This window comes from Limanda limanda, chromosome 6 (assembly GCF_963576545.1).
Source record: "Limanda limanda chromosome 6, fLimLim1.1, whole genome shotgun sequence".
Taxonomy (NCBI): Eukaryota; Metazoa; Chordata; class Actinopteri; order Pleuronectiformes; family Pleuronectidae; genus Limanda; species Limanda limanda.
In genome coordinates this window covers 218,207-244,822 of record NC_083641.1, presented here as the reverse complement: position 1 = coordinate 244,822, position 26,616 = coordinate 218,207, and the positions used below count along the sequence as shown (strand labels likewise).

The 26,616-nt window shown below is 42.0% G+C and overlaps 1 protein-coding gene across 2 annotated transcripts in view; it reads left to right on the top strand.

The window, feature by feature from the left end:
* The first annotated feature begins 302 nt into the window (after nucleotides 1-302).
* nf1a (neurofibromin 1a) overlaps nucleotides 303-26,616 on the top strand; it is a 162,820-nt gene continuing 136,506 nt past the window's right edge. For both annotated transcript variants that reach the window (XM_061073898.1, XM_061073897.1), the window contains exons 1-3: nucleotides 303-540; nucleotides 25,428-25,571; nucleotides 26,141-26,224. In XM_061073898.1, coding sequence (XP_060929881.1) covers nucleotides 481-540; nucleotides 25,428-25,571; nucleotides 26,141-26,224 — 288 coding nt within the window. In that variant the 5' untranslated portion in view covers nucleotides 303-480. The remainder of the gene's footprint in view (nucleotides 541-25,427; nucleotides 25,572-26,140; nucleotides 26,225-26,616) is intronic.

The following is a 26,616-nucleotide window of genomic DNA, read 5'->3' as shown; positions in this document are numbered from 1 at the left end:
GTAAAACAAAATAAAGTCACAAGAATAGGTGTGTCGCAAGTAGTTGAGCAGAGCATATGATCAGGTACACTATGTAAGAATATTACTGAGTCCAGATGTGTAATTTGATGCTTTAAACTATTAGAACTAGAGGAAAGCAAGAGGTTCAGACCAGACCTTACGTGTTTACATTGTAATAATAGCTTGTAGACACATTTGGCCAATAACAGTGAATATTTTGAATGCAGCAGGAAGTTGTGTTTGTCGCTGCAGTTAGCTTGACCGCGATCTCTAACACAGCCTACCAGTCTGTGTGAAGAAGACTTCCGGTGGTGTGTCATGGCGGTGGCATGGTGAATTCTACAGAAAGGGATAAATCTTATTCCCCGTCCTGCTCTCCAGCCAGTTCAGGGAAGATATTATTGTAGAAAGAAGCGTGTCCGCTCCGGCCTTGCCCCTTGGATCAGTCAGCACGCCGCTGCAGTTTCCATCCGCCCGGTCATGGCGGCTCACAAACCCGTGGAATGGGTCCAGGCCGTGATCACCAGATTCGATGAGCAGGTAAGATGGGCTGATTCGGGGTATGGGTGTAGCAATCTGCGGCAGTCCCACGGGCCTAGTAGTCGGGTTGACGGTGCATCGGCGCAGACAAGGTCCATTTAACTAAGTGGTTTATGGAGTGATTTAGCTTATGCACTGAAGTGATGTCTGTGTTAGTCTGAGCTACATAACGACGGCGAGGATCTCTCTGTAGCTACCACATTCTCCACCGTCTTACAGCACATTTATCCCACATCTGTCCCATATGTGTCCCTTGCTAATGACGGAGCGAGCCGTCAGCTGATACTTCATAACGGCAGCACACAAACGTCTGTGAATTTGTTCTAGTTCACAGCCAATGGCTTTTTACGATAGCACGAGAGCTAATATTAACAGGCCTAGCTGTCTAATGTAAACAAATAAGATGTGACTGAGTTAGCACCGTGCAGCATCACTGAACCGGGCATCCAAGAGATCAGGGGGGTCGGCCCCCAGTCCAGATCCCCTGTTTGAAGTCACTGTTTGCTTTTTTTATTGATAGCCCACAGTTTAGTGAAAATACTTAAAGGCTTCTGCACACTGGAGGACAATTGGCCCTATTATAGACCCGATGTGACCCTTCCGACAATCATGAGGGTGTTTCCAACTGGAGGTCAGTTGTTGCAGATTATCTGCCCAAATAATCCCATAGTATGAAGGGTTTACAAAATGGTCTTAATGCTACTGATCGAGTCTGATCTTGAAACTCAAATATCAATCATGTTTGATATTAACGAGAAATGGCTGTGACAGAAACCTGCAAAAGCCAATAAGAGTGAGCTGTCAAGGAAGCATCACCAACCTGATGTTGTGTACTGGTGCATCTGCGACTAAAGATACCAAAACATTACAAAGTCACCTCCAGCTAGCGCTGCAAAATGTATGAGCTGTGAAAGACATGATTTCATCCAGTTTTTGGTTCTTTGTTTCCCGCTGCAACACATGATATTGGGCCATCTATGTTTTTCATTTGAAGTGACTTTCAATCACGCAAGTTTTCCAACCTCCAGTTCAGAAGATGGCAGTAATGCACCCAAAAGTTGTTTGCCAACCGCCATAAAAAACAGAAGAAGAGTCTTGTGAGTTTCAGTGAGATTCCAAGTCTCTGGAATCTCCACTTTGAAATCGTATCCTACAAAGGGAAAGTGTGTGGTCTTACGTTCTTGCCAAAGCATCTGGTGTGTGTGTTCTGACAATTATAAGAATTAAAGATTGGTTAAATCTGCCATTATGTCAGTGGACTAGCACGTTTTTAAAATTGGTCAAGAGTTGAAAATCGTCCCCTCAAAGAAACACAGAGCAACTGCAAAGAATGTACCATTTGTAGCCGTTATGTTTACATTTTTTGTTTGGATATTTAAGAAGTACAGGTGTCTGTATTCTTATAGTACATCCCTGTATGTTTACAGATTTGAGTTACAAACATAAAGTAACATCAGTAGTAAGGGTTAAAGTTTATCCCGCAAGCTGCCTTCTCAATTATCACTTTCAGGTAGTTGAATATGAAAGGTGAAACATCAACAGAGAAGCTATATCTTTACATTTTCAAAGAGCTTGAAGTTCCAGTGGACATTCCCAATGAGCTTCATTTCATTGTTACGCCGGGTTTACACCGGACGCTGAAGCGACGCGTAAGCGTCGCGTAATCGCTAATCCATAGCGCGCCGGCGCTTGGCTGGTCACACCGGACACTCTTAACTCCGTGGCGGTCATCCTGCGACTCCTCTCCGTGATCACACATACAACTGATATTTGTTTAGGGGTGGAACGATTAGTCGAAGTCGTCGACAAAAATCGATGACAAGAATAGTCGCCAACGAATTTACTCGTCGATGATTCGTTGGTCATAGCACGTGTTTTTCGTGCCATGCAGTTGAACTAAACGTCGTTTTACCGGAGGTGCTGATGAAAGCAGCTGAGGAGTGAGCCCTCTCGCTTCCTTCCTATCTCTGAAAGTTGCGCATGTGCAAGAGCGTCTAAACACGGACCGATGGCGGCCTCCGCTGCAGCAGCATCGCGCACCAGAAAGTAAAAAGTTGAATTTAAATTTAACATTTTTTATTAGCACTTTGCCTGTCCTTGCTTTTAAATGGACACAAACTTGATTTCTTTGCTTTTGTGTCAACAGTACCCTTATATGCAATAAAGTTTATTAACAGAATTTTTTTTGGATCGAAATATCAATCTTTATTGCCTTTATTTTCAGTCATCACATGCCTCGAACAATCTCAAGCTAAATTTAAAAGCTGTTTGCTAAATAAGAGCAATTGAGAATTTGTGTCATTCATAATCCGATTAGTCGATTAATCGTTTCAATAATCGGTGACTAATCGACTATCAGAATAGTCGTTAGTTGCAGCCCTATTTGTCATTAACTGCAACGGCGTCCCAGCATTTGTCCTTTTTAATGTTGTCTTTATACAACATCTGCAGAGGATCATACAGCTCACTGTACTCCTTAAATGTAAATTACGTATTCTCCACTCAAGCCTATGGGGAGAGTACGTAGACACCCCCCCCCCCTCTCTCTCTTTTTATCTTTATGACTGCTTGTGTGGCTGTAGTGGGGGCAGAGGGGGACATTTAATAATGTGATCGGTAAAATTGGAAAAATTAAAACTCCAGGACAACAGAAGGGGAATACAAACCATGGGATGCATATTTGATCATTTATATCAGATAAAATATTTCATCAATATCATTGAAAATCATTTTTCACTGTGTTTCTTGCAGCGATACACTCGCGTCAAGCGCAAAAAATAGACTCGACGCCGAAACGATCGCTGCACGGCGCTCGGCAGCCTTGGCGCAGCGCTGCACTTCAGCCTCTGGTGGGACCCGCACAGAGGATTAACATGGGAGTGGATGGGAGTCAGCTGTTATTTAAGGCATGGCGCTGCGCTTACGCGATGCTTACGCATCGCTTCAGCGCCCGGTGTAAACCCGGCGTTATACAGTTCACACTTACTGGTTGCTATTGTATTTTTGATATATTGGCAGGATTTGAAGCAGGGCTGCACGATTAATCGTCATAAATCATGGCCGCGATCCACACCCAGATGCGACCTGATTTCTAACTGACAGTAATTAGTCTGCATTTTAGGGAGTTTAGCTGTAATGAAACAAGAGCTCCTACTTCATACAATGACAATGCAGTGATGTAGAGTAGCACAGAACTGACAGTGAGATAGAGTAAGTGAGAGAAAAGTTTTGGGACAAAAAACCACAACTAAATGTATCTAGAATTAAACACAGTTAAAGGAGGTGAGAACCAGATAAGCAACCTCACTGTGCTTGTATGTGGGAAACAATGTTGGCCTTTTGAGACTCAGTATGAAAATCTGTCTTGAATGTGTCTCCTTGTCCACTAATGATCAGATCTCAATTCCCTCCTCTACAAGAAAATAAACACCGGTCATTTAGCATTGCAAAGACCAAACAATACTGATCCATCCCATTCTGAGTTAACAGAAGTGTCTGATGGCAATGCTTGTGTCTGTGTCAGTTTGTGTGTGTCCGCACAAGCAGAAGAGAGAAAGAAAGAGCAAGTGTCAGGAAGGGCTGAATGAATAATGAGCTCCACACTGATCTGCAATGAAGAAAGATTTTACCCATTAAAAAAGATAGAAATCGTTTTGTGGTCAGTGTTGATACACAAACAAGTCAACATATCGGCACTTAGAAGTTTTAAAATACTTTTGATTCTTTGTGACATAGGTCTGGGTGGGGGAAATAGGCATCATACATCATTAATGTACAAATATTTGTTACATTCTCTAAAATGTGAATGACTGGGTTTTATTGCGTGTGTGTCTCCAATAGTCTCAACGTCCAGAGTTCAATCCGTATATTTACAAAAACTGTTCCGTCTCAAACGATCTCCAAACTTCCTTCCCCCAAAATTGCTACAACGTGATATCTGCGCCACTTGGCAACACAAAAAATTTATAATGAGAGGAAAATCTGGGAAATTGAAACTCCAGGACAACAGGAGGGATATTCAAAGTATGGGATTCATATTTGATCATTTATATAATATAAAATATGTAATTTATATCGTTTAAGTAATTTTTCAGATTGTTTCCTGGGGCGATTCTCAGTTACAAAGTGTTTTTTTGGAGAACACTGAATAAATGCATCATGTTTTCAAACTCAAAAGTAAACGTTTGAATAATCATGATTTCAATATTGTCCAACATAATCGTGATTATGATTTTTTCCATAATTGAGCAGTCGTAGATAAGGGGTAGGGCTGGACAGGTATTGTTGCTTCTTCCTTATCCTTTCAAAACATAATTTGTTATATATATCTTTCTCATTGAATTTCTGTTTATTATTTATTGTTGTTTTTATTCTAAAGGTATTTGTGTGGTATGGTTAAAATTGTATAACATTGAACTATCAGTTGATATGGACATATAACGCTATTTAAAATAAATAACCAGAAAACAAATTGTACATTTGTGTTTATGTACAATGTTCTAATGTACAAATGTTTTTTCTTATGCACAAAACTGATTTTTTTACTTGCTAGTACAATTGTCCTGTGCCAGTGCACTTTACCTAAAACATTGCGTGCGTGGGTTTATGTGTGCTTATCTCTGTCCCTCTTTACACACAAACTGATGTTCACATGGAATTATTCACCATCTAGTCCTATATTCTAAAATAGTTATTCCTCGATGATGTTGAATCATGTCTCTGGATCATTCCGGTCACTTTAACTCAGATATCCTGTCTATACATGTCACGTCTCGTGTTGTGTAGCAGGTTTAAAAATGTGTCTCATAAACTCTATAGCAAATAAAGTAAACGTCAGTCATGTACGTGTTCTATTTACTTAAATCAGGGACGGTGTTTATTGTTAAAGTGTAAAGTGAGCGCAGGTCAGAGAGGGAGTGAGGAAGAATCAGATGGCCATGTTTTGAATGGGCGTCTGGCCTGAAGATGCGGTGGTTATAATTATTTAACGGTGGAAACCCGGTACAACAATGAATGTTGCTAAAAACCTGAATAATCATTATGTTGAGTGTTGTGCCAGTTCACACCTAAAATGAACTAGTTCATAGTTAATTTTTAAAAATGTTGAACTATATTCACGTTTCCAAAAATTAATTAGCTCACCACCATTTGTTCCGTTTTTTTTATTGGGATGATTTAGATGACAAACTTACAACCTTATGATCCTCTGGTCACTTTAACACTGTGCCCTGAAAGTGTGTCACGTCTTGTGTTGTACTAAGCTGTAAAATGTTGGCCAGTCATTTTTCATGATGTTTAAATGCAGCCTCACACACTCTGAAACGAATCAAACAAACGATAAGGAAACATCTTCCTGATCGGGTTCTAATAACTTCTGATGAGTGTTTATTCGTTAAAGTGAAAGCAGGACACTGGAAATATTCATCATCTGTAAACTGATTCATTCAGTTCAGCGTTCTCAAAAAATATCAAGGGCTCATTGAACACGTTCACGCACAACAACACTGCCCTGGATCAATACAACAAACCCCTCTGTTTTTGTAGTTCTAAGGGACGCACAATAAATATCTGCCCAATATATTATCGACTCAGAGACTGAACATATTGTTTATTCAAATTTTCAGCTAGGTTTATTGTTTTATTGGTATTCCACCGTGCTCAATAATTATAACTCCCCTGCTTCAGGAAAAACGCTCATTAAAGGTCCAGTCGTCCTGCTCTCAGAGTCTCTGTCAGAGTCTGTTTCTTCCTCACTCCCCCTCTGACCTGTGCTCACTTTACACTTTACCAATAAACAGCTTCACTGATCACAAGTTATTAGGACACATACAGGACTGATGTTTACTTTGTGTTCCTTTGATCCGGTCTAGGGTTTATGAGACACATGTTTAAACCTATTATACAACATGTATCGTAATATGGCGCACATAGTCAGGACATCAAGGTTAAAGTGAAAGGAACGATCCAAAGACATAATCCGACATCATGGATTAATAACTAAATACATGTGATTATCTGTTTGTGTGAAGAGGAACAGACAAGAGGGGGCACACACATACACACTCCTGCAGGGAGAAGTTCTTCCCGCATGATACGATGCAACCCAGTGTTTTTACTTCACTCTTGCAGAAGAAGCGACAGTTTATCCAGGAACATGAATATGAATTCATCAGTTTTTATAAAGAACAGTTCTACGTGAGTGATTAGAAAATATCAGGGGAGCAGAGTCACTGGTTGACCAGTGGAGTAATCAGCCACAGTGCAGTGGAGCTGATGTCATATAAGATAAAATAAAACTTTATGAATCCACACAGCAGGAACATTCAGTTGTTACAGCAGCATGCACGTCAATATGCACATTATACACATCTTTTCGCTGTGGTGGTTTGTACATAAGAACATTGTACATAAACAAAATGTGCAAAAAAGTTATAGATATTTCGCGATATCGACTCATATGAAAAAAATTATGGTGTTAAGATTTTTTTTCATATCGCCCAGCCCTTCTCTCAATGGATTATTTTTTTCTCAAAGACAATCTCTGGACCTACGTATGACTCTTAAATATAGTTAAATAAAGTTAAATTGAATGGACCACTGCCTCTTGGTCTCGGAGCGGTGAAAGAGGAAGCTGCAGTTGCAGCTTGATTGACATGTTTCGCAATTCACATTTCCGCTCTTGCCAAAGCGCATCAACTAGTTTGCCTGTTTGGGCGCTACGAAACTGGTCCCAGACCATCTCCAAGTGTCGTTTGAGTGATCAGATCAAGTGATTTACTGATTGGATTAAGGACACATTTGGGTGAAGTCAGACCTATACATATCGCAGAATAATAGTGATCAGATCAAGGTTACCATTCAGTGGTGTGGATTTAGATTTTTGATTTAGACGAGACAAAGTAAAAACCATGTACATTACAAGTTTTGTTATAGTAGCAGCATATCACATTTACACCACAAATATATCACCTTAAACATGACAACATTGCAATGTAAAACAAAGCTGTAGGCCAAAAAAACAATGAAAATGCCTGCCGTCTGACAAAACATCATGCACAATCATATTTTTTAACATGTTTCCATTTTGCAGGCCAATGAGTGCACTAAACGACAATATTGAGACAAATATCGTGATCTCAGTTCTGAGCAAGAAAATTGTGATTCTCATTTTTTCAAATCAAAATGTAATCTTTTTGAAATTGAAAGGGCAATCTGGCATCCAATTTGTGTTGACAAGCAAAACAAAAAACATTTGTATTTTGCATTTATGGAGTAGGATTTGTGCAGTCAGAAGTAGTTGCATCTGGTGTGAGTTGACATCAGGGTTGGGCGATATGGGAGAAAAAGGCCTATCAAAATCATGATCCATCACTGTGATTCTCTAATGGGGTAGAGTAGTCATCCTCCAACCAGAAGGTCAGCTGTTCGATCCCAGTCTAGCCCATCTTCTGCATGCCGAAAGGTCCTTTGGCAAGATACTGAATCCGGAATCGCTATATATATTCAGAACATTTATTTCTGTAATTTCTGCCTCCAATGGTAAAAAAGATTAGCGGTATTACCTGTCTTTGTGGGAACATGCTTTTGACACAATTTGGATTGCACGCAACTCTCTACTTCTTGTCAGACTTTAAATACCAAAAATATCTATACACTACCGAATTACTTGGACCCTTCTTTCAACAATGTCCTCATCGTCTGTTGGGGTGTCTACAGTAATACTGTCGCTTGAGTTTTCCGTTAACATTTTCGGTCTCAGACTCAGCTGGCATCTTTGACTTTCTACAACAGTGAGCAATCAGACACGTGTAAACTCAGACCAGGTAAATAGAATTTGTAAACTAAATCGTGGAATGTAGAGCTGGAGGAAATGGTGTGGGCACTCTTGGTTTGGAGCACAGGTGATGAAGACACAGAGATTACTGAAAGAGATGGTCAAATTTATAAAAAATAACTTTTTACGGTCCAAACATGTAGGAGAAGACTGGAAAAGAGAGGCACTTCTTTAATAAAACCCTGTTGTTGGAATGGTAATAATGCATTTCCTTTTTTTTGGTGTCTGCATAGACCACTTACTGTGTGAGGTCTATGTTAGCAGTGAAACAAAGCAGAAATACTTTAACACTGTATACTTAAGCATTTGTTTATTTATCGCAAGTCATATCGTCATCGCAATATTCAACCACGCATATTGCATGTTTTCCTAATATCGTGCATGGGGTGATGGGGGTGGGCTATTCATGAAGGCCGCAGTCATCTCACCTGCTTTGAGAGCATTGAGCTCCAAGTTGTTGTCACTAAACCAGGTCACCAGGTGGTCAGTCTCCCACCTGTAAGCAGACTCTTCCCCGCCAGAGTGAGTCCGATGAGGTAGGGCTGCACGATTATAGCCAAAATGATAACCATGATTAACTTCCATGTTGTGCTACATTCCAGCTAATGAACATGTCTTCGCAACAAGATAAAACTTATACGGTTCTTATTCACCTGAAGCAAAATATAAATAAACCCTAACCCTGATTAAGTTGAACTATTTTGATTTACATATTTGAAATCACTTGTCTGTTATAATGCAGACAAGTCTCTCCTCCTGCAAGCTCCAAGAGGCCATAGCTTCCCTGAGTCCCTGGGCAATCGACTCTCCTGTGTGGTCTTGTGGGAAAAATGACGTCTGCAATAGGGTTGTCACGATACCAAAATTATGACTTTGATACAATACCTGCCAAAATAACACGATACCCAATACTTAGGATACCATAAATACGATACGATACCACAAATCGGTACAATACCACAAATACGATACAATACTGGTATATTTATCTATGATGGTAATAAATAAAACATCTGTAAGGTTCCCTTTTTCACAAGCTTATTCCTGGTCAGCTTTTTGAACACTTAAGAAATGGCTTTCACATTAGGATTAGCCTACAGTAAGATATTAATGAAAACTACATGGTGACATTATAGCATTGATTATACACGGCTATGTAGGCCTATTGTCCGTATCTGACTGTGGCGGGGTCTCTCTTAAAAACTCCTCAAAAGAGTGTGAAAACACAGGCTTAGTCAAAAATATTGTTGTTTAAAATTTATTTCAACCGGCTCCAAGATGCTCTCGTGGACATTTACAAGAATTACTCAAAAACAAGAAAATACTTTTAAATCAAATCAAATCGACAGGAAAAACTCTTGTCCCATGCTCTCCTGACCTCTGATGTTACCTTCTCTGTAACTCACTTCAGACTCACCCTCAAGGGCTTTGAGCTGCCCTTTTAAACCTGTAGCCCCTCCCACAGGGCTTAATTACCAATTTCACACATTTTTCTTAAAACTAGTGCTTGAAACAAACATTACGAGTTTACAATGACCTCTTTACATTTCACCAAAATAAAACATCTTTAAACAAATCACATGACTTCTCTAAACAAAACTGTATCAACATAAACAGTACAACTCTTGTTAATTATCTTAAGACAAAAAACAACCGAAAGCTATTTAACTGGACAGGAAGTTGTGTCCGGGTTGTCCCATCCAGCGTTACGCTGACGGCGAGCTGAATGCACCCTCGGTCGCTCCACAGCTAAACAGAATAGATGATGGTTAGATAGTGATCAACCAGGAACTGTAACAGGAAGAGTGAAAATGTTTGTCTGCGTGTGCGCTTGTGTGACTGTGTGCGCGTGTGTGAAGACCGCTGGCGGTCAGTGACGGAGCCGCTCCGTCACACTGACTATATGACTACATAGTTATTTCCATAAGTATGGGTTACATAATTTTACATATGTGTGCAGGGTTTCCTCCAGTGCTCTATAGGCCTGGCGGGTCGCCAGGCTTTTCTCCCCCCACCGCTAGGCTAAGCGTCGCTTGTTTATTTATTAAAAAAAAAAAAAAAAAAAAAATGTTATGCACCAGAAACATGATACCAAAGACGGTGTAGCAGATCCCCCGAAAGATTGATGAGACTTAACTGATGTTCAGGTCGTTTATTGAACCGTCCTTGTCACCGTACACCTTAATAAAACTTTAAACAACTTAGAAACACCGTAAGAAATTGTGCCTCTTCGGCAGCTGCAGCTTCAGTATCTGTGTTCGGATCCTGTCTGACCTGCTCTTGCTTTTTGTTTTAATATTTCGCCAACTAAAATATATGTTTTTAAGCTATTGTAGCGTCCCCGCTTCCACAGGACACGGAACTTCTTCGTGGTTTAGTAACTTTTATTATCCTCTACACGAACATGTGCACTTCTCGCTCTTATTCCGTCACTCGCAAACATCAACAACACTTCACTTCCTCATTGAGCCCCGATCCCAAAACAAGCCTAATCCTATTGGTCCAAACAGTCACATGTCCCACCCCGACCCCTTCACTGACCCTCAGACATCAGAACGCTCCTTCAACACAGTGTTTTACTGAACGTCAAAACCAAACATAAACATAAACCCAGTCCGTTACACTATTAGGTAGGGATGGGCATTCGATTAAATTGTCTTCATCGATCGTCGGGAGAGTTGATGACGAATTTTCGATTAATCATTAATATTTTTATATTAAAATTCACTATTTATGGGCTGTTAAAATGCAGTGAAAATAGAAAAAACACAGCGTGTTTCCTCATTGAGATCTTTATTACAAGATGAACAACTCTTGTGGCAGTTAAACGGGATCGTTCAATGGTTACACTTGAAAATATGCGCTGCTGTACTCTTCAGCCCCGCTGAGAGAGCAGCTAGCCGCTGAGAGCTAGCTCGATCTGACGGTTCTCGACCTCCTACTCCGGCCGTTGTCGCGTCCTCACTCCCGGAACCCCTCCACCAGACCCGGCCCTGTCCAGAACAGAACAGAACAGAATTTCGTCGAAGACAAAAAAATGTCCTCGATGAAATTCTTTATGATCAATTAATCGATCGTCGATTAATTATGCCCATCCCTACTATTAGGCTGCAGCTATATGGTTTTATTTATTTAAAAATAGGGTACTTCTTATTTTATACATTTTCCACAAATATGGGGAGGACTCAAATAGCCCTTCAAAGTTCTGTGTTTAATTTATTTCAAAGTAGGCCGACACTTGCCTGTGTATTTTGTTTGTTATCTTGTTGCTTGTCTGTTTGAGTAGCTGGCTGAAAGCAAAGAAGTAGTACGCTTACCTTTTATTGGTAACCTAACTGTTATGGTTCTTTGTTTTTGAAATAAGAGGCCTGACTGCTATGTTAACAGCAAACTTGAATTTTTTTTAATATTAAGCCATGGTTTAACTGCACTATAGGCTGAGTCCTTGTTCACCTGAAATGTGCACTTTATAATTTTATTTTGTACCGCCCTGTTTGGCAATGTTGTTTTTCAATAAAATAAAACATTTGCATAAAGCAAGCCAATCCACTTTTCCATGTTGATAAGAGCATTAAAACGGAAAAAAAAATGATGGAAAAAAAATAAATGAAGGGACAGTCAGAATAGATACACATTTGCGATTAATCGCGATTAAATATTTTAATCGTTTGACAGCACTAGTTAATAAGTATTGTTAATAAATGTCTTACAATAACACATAATTGTCATAATTTCAAATTTCTTTCATCTTTTAACATTTTTTTTTTTTACAAAAACACGGTCGGCCGTCGGTCGCCGTCGGTCGGCTTCTCTAGCGGCCCTACCACCAGGCTTAGCAAGTTTTCTGGGGGAAACCCTGTGTGTGTGCACTGTATGGGCGCGTGCAAACACACACACACGCCCGCGCCTGTTTTTTTCATGCTGGCATGATATGATACTGATTTGACAAATTAACGTGACGTTACCTCTAGGCCTGTCGCGATATGCAATAAATCAATTAATTGCGCGATAAATTAAAATGAGCGATAATTTTTTACCGGCTGCAATAAATTCAGGGATTAAAGTTTTCCGTCGCTATGACGGATGTCCGTCAACTCCGCTCGCATAAGGCTAAAAATGAGATCGATGCAGATCCCATCCGGCAGTCGGCCGCGGCTGCCGGTGGACAGACTCTTGTCTCCGCGCTGCCCACGCCCCGCGTGCGTCAGGGCTCCCGTGCAGGTGTGGGAGGATCTCCTCGCGAGCCCTCTCCCAAGCGCTGGTTGGCCCCGCCGGGCGCATTTCCTCCGTGGTGCGCCGCGACGGCTCCGGGGCGTTCGGGGGGACAAAGGCAGGCGGAAGCCTGCCTGCGACAGCCCCAGCCGCGGAGACACGGGGGTCTCCGAGCGGTCTGACACAGGGGTCTCCGCGGAGACACGGGGTCTCAATTGGCTCAGGCACCGGAGTCACGAGTCAGAGTGTGTCTGTTTTGTATTTATTTTTATTTATTTAAGTATAGTGTAAACTTTTGTTAACAGTTCATATATTATTCATAGTTTTAAGTTAAAAAGTTTTTGTATTTATTTATATTTATAATCTACTTTAAACAGTTCATATATTTGGCAATAAAAAAGTCTTTCTTAAATGTCTTCCAGATGTCCAGTTCCAGTGTTCTTTAAAAATAAAAGTTTATTGATCTTCGAAAGGGTGTACTTGCATTATTATGCCATTATCATTATATAAGTTGAAAATGGTGTCAAAACGGCAATATTATCGCTTATCGCAATAATTTCTGGGGCAATTAATCGCACAGAAAAATGTGTTATCGTGACAGGCCTAGTTACCTCACTTTACCGTTCAACATATGAACACTGTACAGGGAGCCACTGCAGAGGGGCTGAAGAGCCAGATGCGGCTTCACAACCGCGGGATGCCGACCCCTGGCTACGGGAAAGAACGATTGTTTTAGTGTTCTGCCGTTAAAGAGATGCGGACGTCAAAACATTAGTTCTGCTATAACATTAGTTTCGCCTCACATTTCCCCCTCCCGGTCGAGCGCCCCACCTGTTATGTCTCCGCGCCGGTGGCGCCACACAGTTTGAGAATCACTGCGTTAACAACACTGCATTATGATCATGTACTACTCATTGTCAAAATTCTGTGATGGGGAAAATCACTTGTGGCTAAACTAGGCTAAGGCTACTCGTGTTGGGCTGTATATGGGTGAGCTTGGGGGTGTTCATGTTTATTATCACATTTGCTAACCTGTCGTTCGTTGAACTCTCTGAAAAGTTCGGGGTTTCTGTCTGAGAGGTGCTTAGCCATATTTGACGTGTTGCCTCCCTTTGCCTGAGTGGATTTGAAGCATGTTTTACAGAGGGGTCTCTGTGTGTCGATGGGCTTTCCTTCACTGTCTGCTTCGTATCCGAAGTACTTCCAGATCTCACTTCTGGCATCTCTTTTTTCAACAAGCCGAGGATGGTCAGAAAGAGCTCCTGCACATGAGGCCATGTCTCCCCTGAGATCACTCGCTGTGAGTTAGGGCTGCCTGTTGCATGTGTGAGAGTTGGGCAGCCCCGCCCTTGCAGTCAATGCGTGCAGGCAGCCTGACAGGGAGCAGAACAGTGAGTGCGCTCTGATTGTATGCTATTTTAATGAAGAACCGATACAAAACGTATGCAAAATCGTATAGTTTTGAACGTAACGGTACTGGGAGTACCGTTACACCGTGCAACATTAGTCTGCAAGCATCAACTCTTCATTGCAAAATTACCGTTGATGTAGTGAATTGTCACGGACATGTACGGCTCCATTGTTCTGCTTGACCATTGTTCAGTTGTAGTTGCAAAATACTCAACAGATGTGACATCCCTTTGTATTTCCCCCTGACGTTTTTCATACAGTGCAGGTAATGGCTGTTTGGAGAAATAATCGCGCGAAGGGATCACGTATCTCTTGTCTAGTCCCGTGACAATTTTTTCTAAAGCCTTCATTGCTCACAGTATTTATTGGACACATGTCTTTGACCAGATGAAATGGGATTGCATCCTTTATGTCAGTGTGTCTTTGGGAGGTGGATGGTTAGGCTGTTGCGCTATGCAGGGTCACAGTTATGGTTTTCTGGGTTGACGTTGGACATGGACGAAGATTCAGTGAGGTAACGTTAGTTGGGTGGTTCAACAAGTTAGTTGTATTGCTGTGTGGCGCAGACACAACTCTAATGCACTCAGTGCAAATGATTTGTTCTGGGTTAACATCACTTGCCCTAAATCCCAAAAACTTCCAGACAACGGATGATGATCCTTTTTGAGGGAATAGCTCCTCGCCTTCTGCTCCTGACATTTGATTAACCCTAACCCTAACCCTAACCCTAACCTTTCACATGACACCTGTGACGGTCTACTCTCTGTTCTGTTGTCTGTCTCTCTACTAATATCGGAGTCGACTGCAGACAGAACTTTTTTTGAGGCAGCTGCTGCAGGGTGGGCGCATGACACCTCCCACCTCTCGTTCTCTCCCTGGTGGTTGGCTGTCTGTAAGTTAAGGAAAGGGTTTGATTTGATATTTAGCAGAGCACGCATTTTAAACGTCAATATCGCTGACGATCATGCTCATTTAATTGTGGCAGCCAAAATTGTGATCGCGATTAAAATTCGATTAATTGTGCAGCCCTATGATGAGGGTGGTCTCGTACACGAACTTCAGGAGTTTGACGGATTGGTGACCGGAGGTGCATCTCTTCGTGTACAGGATGAAGAGCAGGGAAAGAACGCAGCCTTTCTATATTATCTATGTTATACATTTAGACAATCTCAACAAATATTAACAACTAAACCGATTTAACACCTTTTCCCACTTTCTTTTGTTCAGTGAGAGAAATAAACTCTTGCGTGCTGCCAGAATTGACTACAATAAAGATTGAAAAAGCTGTGCAGGTTTAAATAACTCTACTGTTAATGCGAGAAATGTTGTGCAGGTTAAAATAGAAATGCTACGTCACAATTTCATTTCTTTCTTCATTTCTACAATTTCTTAACAGGTCTGGTTCCGTATAGAGCAGCGTCTGGGTCTGGTCCGCACTGCGGTCCAGCTATTGGTGACCTATGCTAGTGATGATCGTGGGCAATTTTTTTTCGTCTGCAGCCACCTTAATTACGAAATGTGGACGCACATTTCGCAAGACAACATATTTACGCAATATGACGTCGCTCAACTAATATGCAAGCCCAGGCTGTAAAACATTGCACAGTTAAAGCAGCTGTTTAAATCCCTTGAAGGTGAACTTTTTGACATAGTTGCATCGCAGACCGCTAAAGTAAATGTAGAGACCCAAGATGAGGCACAAGGATAACGGAAAAGTCAGAGAACCCAAACACTAAACAAAAAAGTAGAAGAACTCCATTATAATAAATGCAAAAGGCTTCAGCATCGCTTCATGAAATGTGATTGATTGAACATAATCAATCAATCACATTTTATTTTTATAGCCCATATTCACAAATCACAATTTGTCTCATAGGGCTTTAACAAGGTGTAACATCCTCTGCCCTAACCCTCAAGAAGAGTAAGGAAAAAAAGGACGGAGAGAAGTTCAATAGAGGTTTAAAGGAGAACATCATCAAGATAAAAGTAGTTGTGCAACATTGATTAGAATAAACACTTTATAGAATAATGGGAGGTCAATGATTTGATGGATTATTGTCAGTAATGGTTGAGTATCTGAGGAGAAATATTATATATCTACCAATCTTGTTGTAATCATAGTACATGTCCGTAGATAAGGTTTTGTCCTTATTTTCTATAAAATTTAAACTGTAATGCTATGGTAACTGTTAGACAAACAAAAGCATCCTTACTGACTAGAAGGCTCAGTTATTTCCAATTCTATTTGTTACTATTTTGGACCTGTTTGGACTTCCAACTGCTGTAAGTTCAGAGATACAATCTTTGCCTCATTGCAGGGCCAGCTAGCTGTCGCTTGTATTCCTTCTCAACCAGGTCTACAGACACACGCACACATACAGTGCTGTGTACTGTTATGTTGAGTCATTGTTATGTTGAACAGGAATACATTTACTTTGCAAGTAATTCTGGGACTTATTTCTTCTTTCATAGTAATTTTCCTTCATACTTTTTTGCCAGTATGGCCGTGAAATAGGTCTTAAATTCTATTCAAAGTGGTCTTAAAAAGGTCTTCTAACAAAGTGGTGTAAGACATGAACAGCCCTTACGCTTCCATAATTGTTCAAGTATCACCCAATGAATCACCCAGAGACTGAAATTCTTGTATATATATGCCATTTTGGACTGTCAAAGTGACACCACCTTCATTTTGCAAGAGAAGGCAATTGTACACTGAAAATTCCTGTAGAATTAAAGTTGTCCATGTTTTCCTCCAAAGGTACAGTCGTCCCAAGCCAGAAGCTAACTGGGCTAAAGATTAGAGGCTTTTATTCAGCAAAGGAAATCCCTCGCCCTGGTACCTATACAAGAGAGATCATTCCTGCAAATTTCATGCAAATTCAGACCCCCAAGACAGCAAGGGCATGGCCTCACCTGGAGCACCTTGCTCTTTTATAGATTGCTCTTTTAATCAAATTTGACGTTGCTCTGCTTATAGGCCACAACTGTTTTCCAGCCCTGTTACCAAGAGAAGTAGTGGCTGGCAAGGACCTTGAGCAATTTGTTCAAAGAACCGACCTTGGCTGGAGTATAGTCGGCTGTATCAATCCTTAATAAGCCAATTATCCAATACCATAAGGATTACATAGCTTTCTTGTTCAGCGAAGGCTGTAGGCGTGTTATTGAATGATCACTTGCTTACAGGACCAGAATTGACAAATACCCTACTAGGTTTCCTCTGTCGGTTTCGTAAAGGGCCAGAGGCAACCATGTGCGACATCGAACGCATGTTCCATACATTTCACGTAAGAGCAGAACACCAAGACTACTTGAGACTTCTCTGGTGGGACAATGGAGACAAGCCATCAGTCTACAGGATGAAAAGTGCACTTATTCGGAGCAGCCTCATCACCTGGCGGTGCAAGCTACAGCTTCAAGCACATTGCTGCCCAAGGCCAAGGTCGCTTTAGTGAAGCATCAATCTGTTTCAGCGAAATAAACTTTTACGTAGATGATGGGTTTGTTAAGTGTGTCGACAGAAGGAGCAAGCCTTCTAGTCAATGAAGCAAGGCAGCTTTGCAGCTCTGGCAAGCTACCAATTCACAAATTCATTTTTAACAGCCAGGGGTAATTGCATCAATCCCCAAGGAAGAGTGCACTGAATCCATAAGAAATTTGTGTCACTTCAGATCAGTTCCAAGTTAGAGTAGTTGTGCATGTACACCCACTCTCAAGAAGGAGAATCTTGTCGACCATGGCATCCATCTACAACCCACTTTGCTTTGCCGAGCTTTTCATTCTCGTCAAAAGAATGAAAAGTGGCGTATTGTTTTGTATCTTGGTATTTTAAAAATATTATAACATACTTTCTCTGAGACATGCATTTTCGTGGTGACGTCATAAAAGTTAATATCGCTTTATACAGCCTCTGATTGGTATCTACTTTGCTTGTTGCAATCTGAATATTGAGGTTCAGAAAATGTCTGAGCCATCGATCTTTAGCATAAATTGCTACAATTTCTTTTGGATCCCTTGGCTTGATCAAATTTACAGTGTTCAAGCTAACTATAATACCTGAGTAACGTGAGCAGCCATCACAGTTAATTTTAGCTTCTACAGCCGTGGTCAAAAGTTTTGAGAATATACAAATACACAAATATACATTTTCACAAAATCTGCTGCCTCAGTTTTTATATTGGCGATTTGCATATACTCAAGAATGTTATGAAGAGTGATCAGACGATTTACAATTTATTGCAATGTCCCTCTTTGCCATGAAAATGAACTTAATCCCCAAAAGACCCTTTCCACCCTTTCCATTTCAGCCCTGCCACAGAAGGATTAGCTGACATCATGTCAGTGATTCTCTTGTTAACACAGGGGAGAGTGTTGACGGGGACATGTCTGGAGATCACTCTGTCATGCTGATTGAGACAGATTAGCAGACTGGAAGCTTTAAAAGGAGGGTGGTGCTTGAAATCATCGTTCTTCCTCTGTTAACCATGGTTACCTGCAAGGAAACACGTGCAGTCATCATTGCTTTGCACAAAAAGGGCTTCAGAGTCCAGGATATTGCTGCTAGTAAGATTGCACCTAAAGCTACCATTTATCAGATCAGGAGAGAGGAGAGATTCAATTGTTGTGAAAAAGGCTTCAGGGCGCCCAAGAAAGTCTAGCAAGCGTCAGGACCGTCTGCTAAAGTTGATTCAGCTGCAGGATCGAGGCACCAGTTATGCAGAGGTTGCTCCGGAATGGCAGCAGGCAGGTATGAGTGCATCTGCACGCACAGTGAGGCAAAGACTTTTGGATGATGGCCTGGTGTCAAGAAGGGCACCAAAGAAGCCATTTCTCTCCAGGAAAAACATCAGGAACAGACTGATATTCTGTCAAAGGTACAGGGATTGGACTTCTCAGGACTGAGGTAGTAATTTTTTCTGATGAATCCCCTTACCGATTGTTTGGGGCATCTGGAAATAAGCTTGTCTGGAGAAGAAAAGGCGAGCGCTACCATCAGTCCTGTGTCATGCCAACAGTTAAGCATCCTGAGACTATTAATGTGTGGGGTTGCTTCTCAGCCAAGGGAGTGGGCTCCCAAACAATTTTGCCAAAGAACACATCCACGAATAAAGAATGGTACCAAAACATCCTTTGAGAGCAACTTCTACCAACCATCCAAGAACAGTTTGGTGACGAACAATGCCTTTTTCAGCATGATGGAGCACCTTGCCATAAGGCAAAAGTGATAACTAAGTGGCTCGGGGAACAAAACAACGAAATTTTCGGTCCATGGCCGGGAAAGTCCCCAGACCTTAATCCCATTGACAATTTGTGGTCAATCCTCAAGAGGCGGGTGGATAAACAAAAACGCACAAATTCTGACAAAGTCCAAGCATTGATTATGCAAGAATGGGCTGCCATGAGTCAGGATGTGGCCCAGAAGTTAATTGACAGCATGCCAGGGTGAATTGCAGAGGTCTTGAAAAAGAAGGATCATTACTGCAAATATTGACTCCACATAAACTTAATGTAATTGTCAATAAAATCCTTTCACACTTATGAAATGCTTGTAATTATACTTCAGAATAACATAGTAACATCTGATAAAAAAGATCTGAAAACACTGAAGCAACACACTTTGTGAACCAATATTTGTGTCATTCTCAAAACTTTTGGCCACGGCTGTACTTTCAGCCTATGCTAAGATTTTATCGGTTGTGCATGGGGGAAAAAAACTATAGTGTTTCAGAGTTGTTGCACCATTACTTTATATAGCAATGAGATAGTTTAACTAAATAAACCCACACGTGTTTGTTCCTTATTGCCTTATTAGTTGGCAATTAATTTAGCCATCGATAAGTCGGGTCTGTTATAATACACAATTGGTATATGTACCCTAACCCCCCAGATATCACAATTATCACTTAATTTATCTTTTATAATGTGCCAAATAATTGCTATACTGTTGTAATGGGCCTCTTTTCTACAAAATGTTGTTGTAATCCTGAGCATGGAAAGTCATCAAGGGTTTAGAGAAGCTGAGCCGCCACCTCCATCATCCTTGTGTTTTGCTATTCTATTATTGTAAGTTGTATGTTGCGATCATATATTTTAACCCCTCGTGTTGTTCTTGGGTCGGATTGACCCCAGGTGTGTGTGTGTGTATGGGTGTGATCATCCGCAAGCCCTGGCTGGTCAGGTAGAGGGTTAGGGTGACCCAAGGATTCTCCCTATCCAATTCTCCTTGATGTGGTTGACACCAATGGATTGTCATTCTCAATTCTTCTGGTGGGCCAGTTAGACAGACACACACACTGGGGGTCAATCCGACCCAAGAACAACACAAGGGTTTTAGATAGATAGATAGATAGATAGAGTACTTTATTCATCCCCGAAGGGAAAGTAAGTTGTCATAGCAGCCGGTATATTTGAATACAATAAAATACAATACAATAGAATAAAAATAAAAAATATTGAGTTAGAAAGAATAAAAAACAGAAGCACAAGATAAAGTAAAATAAAATAGGCAGATAAAGTGCAGTGGCAAGATGATGTTAATAGTACTGATGATATGATGGTAATGTTATTGTTAGACAGTATATAAGAATAGTACAGTATATATAGTATATAATATAACATAATATACATTTATATATGATAGTAATTATACCAATATAAAAGCAGTATATAGTAATAATGGCAGCAACAGTATATATAATAATAATAGTAATAGTGATATAATAATAGTAATTATAACATGTACACATGTATAAATATGTGTATATAGACTTATGTTTACAAAGAATATACAGAGAGTATGATATAATATATGATATATAGTAGAGGTATGAATATAAGTATTTGACTATACAATAGGTAATATAATATACTATAAGTGTAAGAATATGTAGACAGAGTGTGCAAAAGACAATATTATTGTATAAAATGATATATAATATCAATATGGTTTATATGAACACATATCACATATGATGTGAAGTAAGTGTATATGGAGCGGAGTGTTGTACAGGGTACACAGTGCAAGGAGACAGGTTTAGTGCAGTTCTGTGATGGTGGCTCTGACAGAGGTAGCGGAGTTGTACAGTCTTATTGTGGTTGGGAGGAACGATTTCCTGTATCGTTCCTTAGAGCAGCGGGGTTGAATGAGTCTGTGGCTGAAGCTGCTCCTTAGCTTGTCCAGTGTTTTGTGGAGGGGGTGAGAGGGATTGTCCATGATTGCCAGCAGTTTTGCCAGCATCCTGTCCTCCACCACCACCTCCAGGGTGACAAGCTTAGAGCCAACCACAGACTCTGCTTTCCTTATGAGTTTTCTCAGTCTGTTGGCGTCCTTTGCCTTGATGCCCGCACCCCAGGACACCACAGCAAAGAAGATGGTGCTCGCCACAACAGACTGGTAGAACATCTGCAGCATCTTGTTGCAGACATTGAAGGACCTGAGCCTCCTCAGGAAGTAAAGCCGGCTCAGGCCCTTCTTGTAGACGGCCTGTGTGTTGGTGGACCAGTCCAGTTTATTGTCCAGTGTGACACCCAGGTATTTGTATGCAGACACCACCTCCACATCCGTCCCACCGATGCAGACAGGAGAGGGCAGGGGCTTGTTCCTCCTGAAGTCCACCACCATCTCCCTCGTCTTCGCCACGGTGAGCTGCAGGCGGTTCTCCCCACACCACTTCACAAAGCGGTCAACCAGGTCCCTGTACTCAGCCTCCCTCCCGCCCTCAACACACCCCACAATGGCTGTGTCATCAGAGAACTTCTGCAGATGACACGACTCAGTGCAGTGCTTAAAGTCAGCAGTGTATGTGGTGAAGAGGAAGGGGGACAGTACAGTTCCCTGGGGGGCCCCGATGTTACTGATCAGACGATCAGACACACAGTTCTTTAATCTCACAAACTGTGGTCTGCCCGTCAGTCATCGAACCAAGTGATGAGGGGAGCACTCACCTGCATGCCCTCCAGTTTGGCCTTCAGCAGTCTGGGCTGGATGGTGTTGAAGGCGCTGGAGAAGTCGAAGAACATGATCCGGACTGAGGTGTTGGGTCTGTCCAGGGAGGAATAACCCTTCTGCAGCAGGTAGATGATTGCATCATCAACCCCAACATGGGGCTGATATGCAAACTGCAGGGGGTCTTGTGATGGGAACACCAGCGGCCTGAGGTGTGCCAGGACCAGTCTTTCCATGACCTTCATGATGTGAGAGGTCAGTGCCACCGGCCTGTAGTCCTCCAGTGCAGCAGGACGTCCTTTTTTTGGCACTGGGACCAGGCAGGATGTTTTCCAGAGCACTGGCACTCTCTGAAGGTGTAGGCTCAGGTTGAAGAGGTGCTGGAGAACTCCACAGAGCTGGCTGGAACATGCCTTCAGCACCCGAGGGCTGATGCGGTCCGGTCCTGCAGATTTCCTCTGTTTGAGCCTCTCCAGCTCTCTCCTCACCTGGCCGGCAGTGATGTGGAGTCCAGACTGGGGGGTGGGGGATGTCAGTGGTGGGTTTGAGGGTGGAGGAGATGAGGGTGGTGCAGAGAGGTGTGTGTTGCAGGAGGTGGTGGGGGGCTGTGGGTGATGTGAGGATGTCCTGGGGGTGGGAGGTGTGAGAAGGTCTATGGTGAAAGCCGGTGGGGGGAGGTGGTGACGGGGGTGGTGGGGGGCAGGGGGTGATGGGGGGAGGTGGGGGGTTGTTGCTCGTTGCTCGGAGAAGCAGAGGAGGCAGTTGAGGGTCCGCTGGGGGTGGGGGGGTTGGAGTTGAACCTATTGAAGAAAGTGTTCAGCTCGTTCGCATGTCCTTCATCCCCAGCTGCCCCCCCCCCCCCTCTCCTCTGGAAGCCGGTGATCTCCTTCATCCCACTCCAGACGTCCCTGGTGTTATTGTCTTCCAGTTTTCTTCTGAAGTTGTCCTTGCTCTCCCTGATGCTGTGCTTGAGCTCCCTTTGTACACGTTTGAGTTCTGCTCTGTCCCGTGATCTAAAGGCCCTCTTCTTCTCGTTCAGAAGGGCCTTCAGGTCGCTTGTTACCCACGACTTGTTATTTGGGTAACAGCGAACCTCTTTAGTGGGGATGGTGTTGTCAATGCAGAACCCAATGTACTCAGAGACACAGTCAGTCATGCCATGAATGTCCTCACCATGTGGCTCATACAGAGCATCCCAGTCTGTGGCCGGGATGTAAAAACTAAAAACTAAAGTAAAAACTAAACGACTAAGGTGGATTCAGGTAATCACAAGAAATGAATAGTTTGAAGGAATTATTTTACAGATTTTGTGGGTGACTTATAAGGCGTTTTCCAATGACAGCAGTTGAAAAAATAGTATTGTACTAGGGCTGAACGATTAATTGCATTTGCGATTTAATCGCGATATGATAAAACGCGATTTCCTAATCGCAACGTGCGCGATTATAACGTGCGAACGAGAGTAGCGCACTGGGCTGCCGTCCGCACCCGCAGCCAGAATGCCGCGGGACAACACAACTCCGCTGATCCAGAAGATAGCGAAGCAGGCCGGCATCACCTACGTGGCGCAAACACAGAGCGCGCTCATCTCGCTGGTGATCGCGTTGCAGGCGGCGGACCTGAAAATCCCTCCCCGAAAAAGCAAGCCGAGCTCCGGGGAGGCGGGGCTCCAGAGCCCCCCGGTCACCTACACGCACATCTGCGAGACAGAGGTGTTCAGCATGGGGGTGTTCCTGCTGAGGCCCGGCGCCTCCATACCGCTTCACGACCACCCGGACATGAACGGGATGCTCAAGGCTTTACAGCGCCTCATGTCTGCTGTGTTGTGGCTCCACACACACTCTGTCTGTTACATGACTTGTGTTCGAAAGGGTTAAAAATCACAGTCTGAGGAGTGGGACCATTTCATTAACTTCAGGAAACTGTTCATACATGCAGTTGTACTGTTTGACTTTGTGGCCTGTGCATTTCTCCATTTTTTATTTATAACTATTTTCTTTGATTTTACAAAATATTTTCAAAGTATAGTAGAGGCAAATTCTATGTTTCAGTTGTGTGAAATGTTTCTGACTTGGGAGCAGTAAGACACCTATAATTGTAAATATTATTTGACACTAAATGTATCTAATATTGTGTTATCTGTGTCATATTTAAATCATTCATTACGTTTTGTTGGGGAAAAAAATTTGGATCAAATTAAAAAATCGCATATTAAATCGCAATCGCAATATTGGTGAAAAAAATCGCAATTAGATTATTTCCCCAAATCATTCAGCCCTATATTGTTCACTGCTAAAAAAAGACTTAATCGTCACAGTTTAACAAGTCAACTAAACTTCATGAATATCAAGAGGACAGCACATCAATGTGATAAAGGACAAACATAGCAAGTAAATGTGGTAATTGGCTACTGAGTTTACCGAGAGTTTGCCTTTCACACATGCACAACATAGCTGTTTTGTTTTTTCTGCACAGACGTGTTCAAAACAGCAACAAACCCTCTGCATAATTCATGCCAGGGGCGAACCAGCCAGGACCCACCCCTAGGGCTGGGCGATTTTTCGATCCCGATTCGGGATCGCGATAACATTTTGATCGATTTCGATTATCTCCTCGTGACATGTATTCGATCTCACGTGGCAAAAGTAAGCGCAACAACAGTGTCGGAGTCTGCTGGCTGCAGGTAGGACACGACACGCCCCCTTCCCATCGTGAGAGCTGCTGCAGTTGCGAGAGAGAGAACAAGAGAGAACGAAGTTGGAAAAAGGAGAAAAAAAGAGTGAAACTGAAGTCGGGGACAGCGAAAATAATGCCGAATGTGAGAGCGACATCGCTACATCACCCGGAACCGAAGACATTGTCGAAAAAAAGCGTAACGCGACGTCAGTTGTGTGGACGTGGTTTGGATACGGCTAAAAGGACGAGGAGCAGACGAAGCCGGTCTGCAAAATATGCCGGCGGTCGGTACCAGCCAGGACGGGAAACACCACAAACCTTTTCAATCACCTGAGACGGCACCATCCCAGTGATTACACAGAGAGTTTGACTCTGCGGGCTCAAGTTTGCACGACACCAAACAAAGAGACAGGCAGGACCACTATGTCTCCCGTTAGCATCGCTAACGTTAGCGATGCTATGTTAGCAAAACAACAGTCCATCCAGTCGTGTTTTGCAGCCATTGCCCCATATGAAAACAATCGAAACGGGGAAAAAATATAACGAGCACTATTACTTATTGCTTAGCTACAGATATGATGCCCCTGAGCACAGTGGAGAGGGACGGCTTCAGGAAAGTGATCAAAAACCACATATCGTGATAAGAATTGAGATCGATCAATATGGATGATCGATAGAAGCCCGCAGAAACTGCAGAGGATCTCACTTTGACGTTTGCGTTCACAGATGCATCTGAAAGCAGCTCTAAAGAACAGTGGCTGTAGCTTAAAGGAAAATGACTGCCTCATCATCCTCTCTTGTATTTTCTTTCAGCTTCCCATTAAAGTTGGCCACCAGAATACTCACACCAAAGTCAGCACAGAGCACAACAAAGAATGTCTGATCAACATCTCCAAGTACAAGTTCTCCCTCGTCATCAGTGGCCTTACCACCATCCTTAAAAATGTCAACAATATGGTGAGTGGACTTCTTCTTCTTCTTCATCATCTCCTTCTCCTCCTCCTTTATCTCCTCCTTGAGTTTAGCCGAGGCATGTGGACAAATTCTGTAGCACAGTCATCAACTGTCATCACTGGTTTTTGAAATCGTTCAGACATATTAATGTTTGTAACACTTCAGAGCATAATGCTGTCAAATACATTATTAGCTCAATGTGAAATGTAGAACTGAATTAAAGAACACTGAGCATTATAAGATTCAGAAAACACACTAAGAGTATGAAGAGGAAGTGGGTAAAGAGATAAGGGTTGATGACAGAAGTGTGGGACATATCTTTTTTGGTATTAATTATTGGCAGAATTTGTTAAATACAACTTTCAAGATTAAAATAACTAGTATTGAAGTCTAGACTCGAGAGGTGTTACCTTTGTATCAAAATCTAAAACCTGATGAAGCTGATATAGGTCCTCAGCAAAAGAAATAAGTGGCAATTCTTAGAATAATACGGAAAACATTATTCTTAGATATAAGAATATAATTATATAATTGAGCTTTCCCATTGCTGTGTCCTGTCATTGATATCACAGCGGATATTTGGAGAAGCTTCTGAGAAGAACCTCTACCTCTCTCAGCTCATCATCCTGGACACACTGGAGAAGTGCCTGGCTGGGGTGAGTCCGATCTTGTCGTAAACAGATTTTGGAAATTGTGTGATCTCATCTCTTTGAAGAAGTTTTGAAGCAAGTTTTCACTCTTCTTGTGCTGCCAATGAAATCTAATGTTGAAATGATGAAAGATGTTATGCTGCTGGGTTCTGCTCACCCAGTTACAAACCTCTTGCAATGTATTCATGGTATCAATCAGGGTCTCCTCCACTCTGGGAGATTCCTTGGTTGTTTTTTTTTGTTGCAGTCATTTGGTGGTTGTCAAGTCCACATTTTCTAATGAAAGCCAGGTACCTTTTGGATAAAGGTCCAACTGTTAAGCTTTTATCATTAGTGTTAAATTATATTGTTAAAACCACTGTGACTATACTTCTAAGGATATTGTTTAATGTAAACAT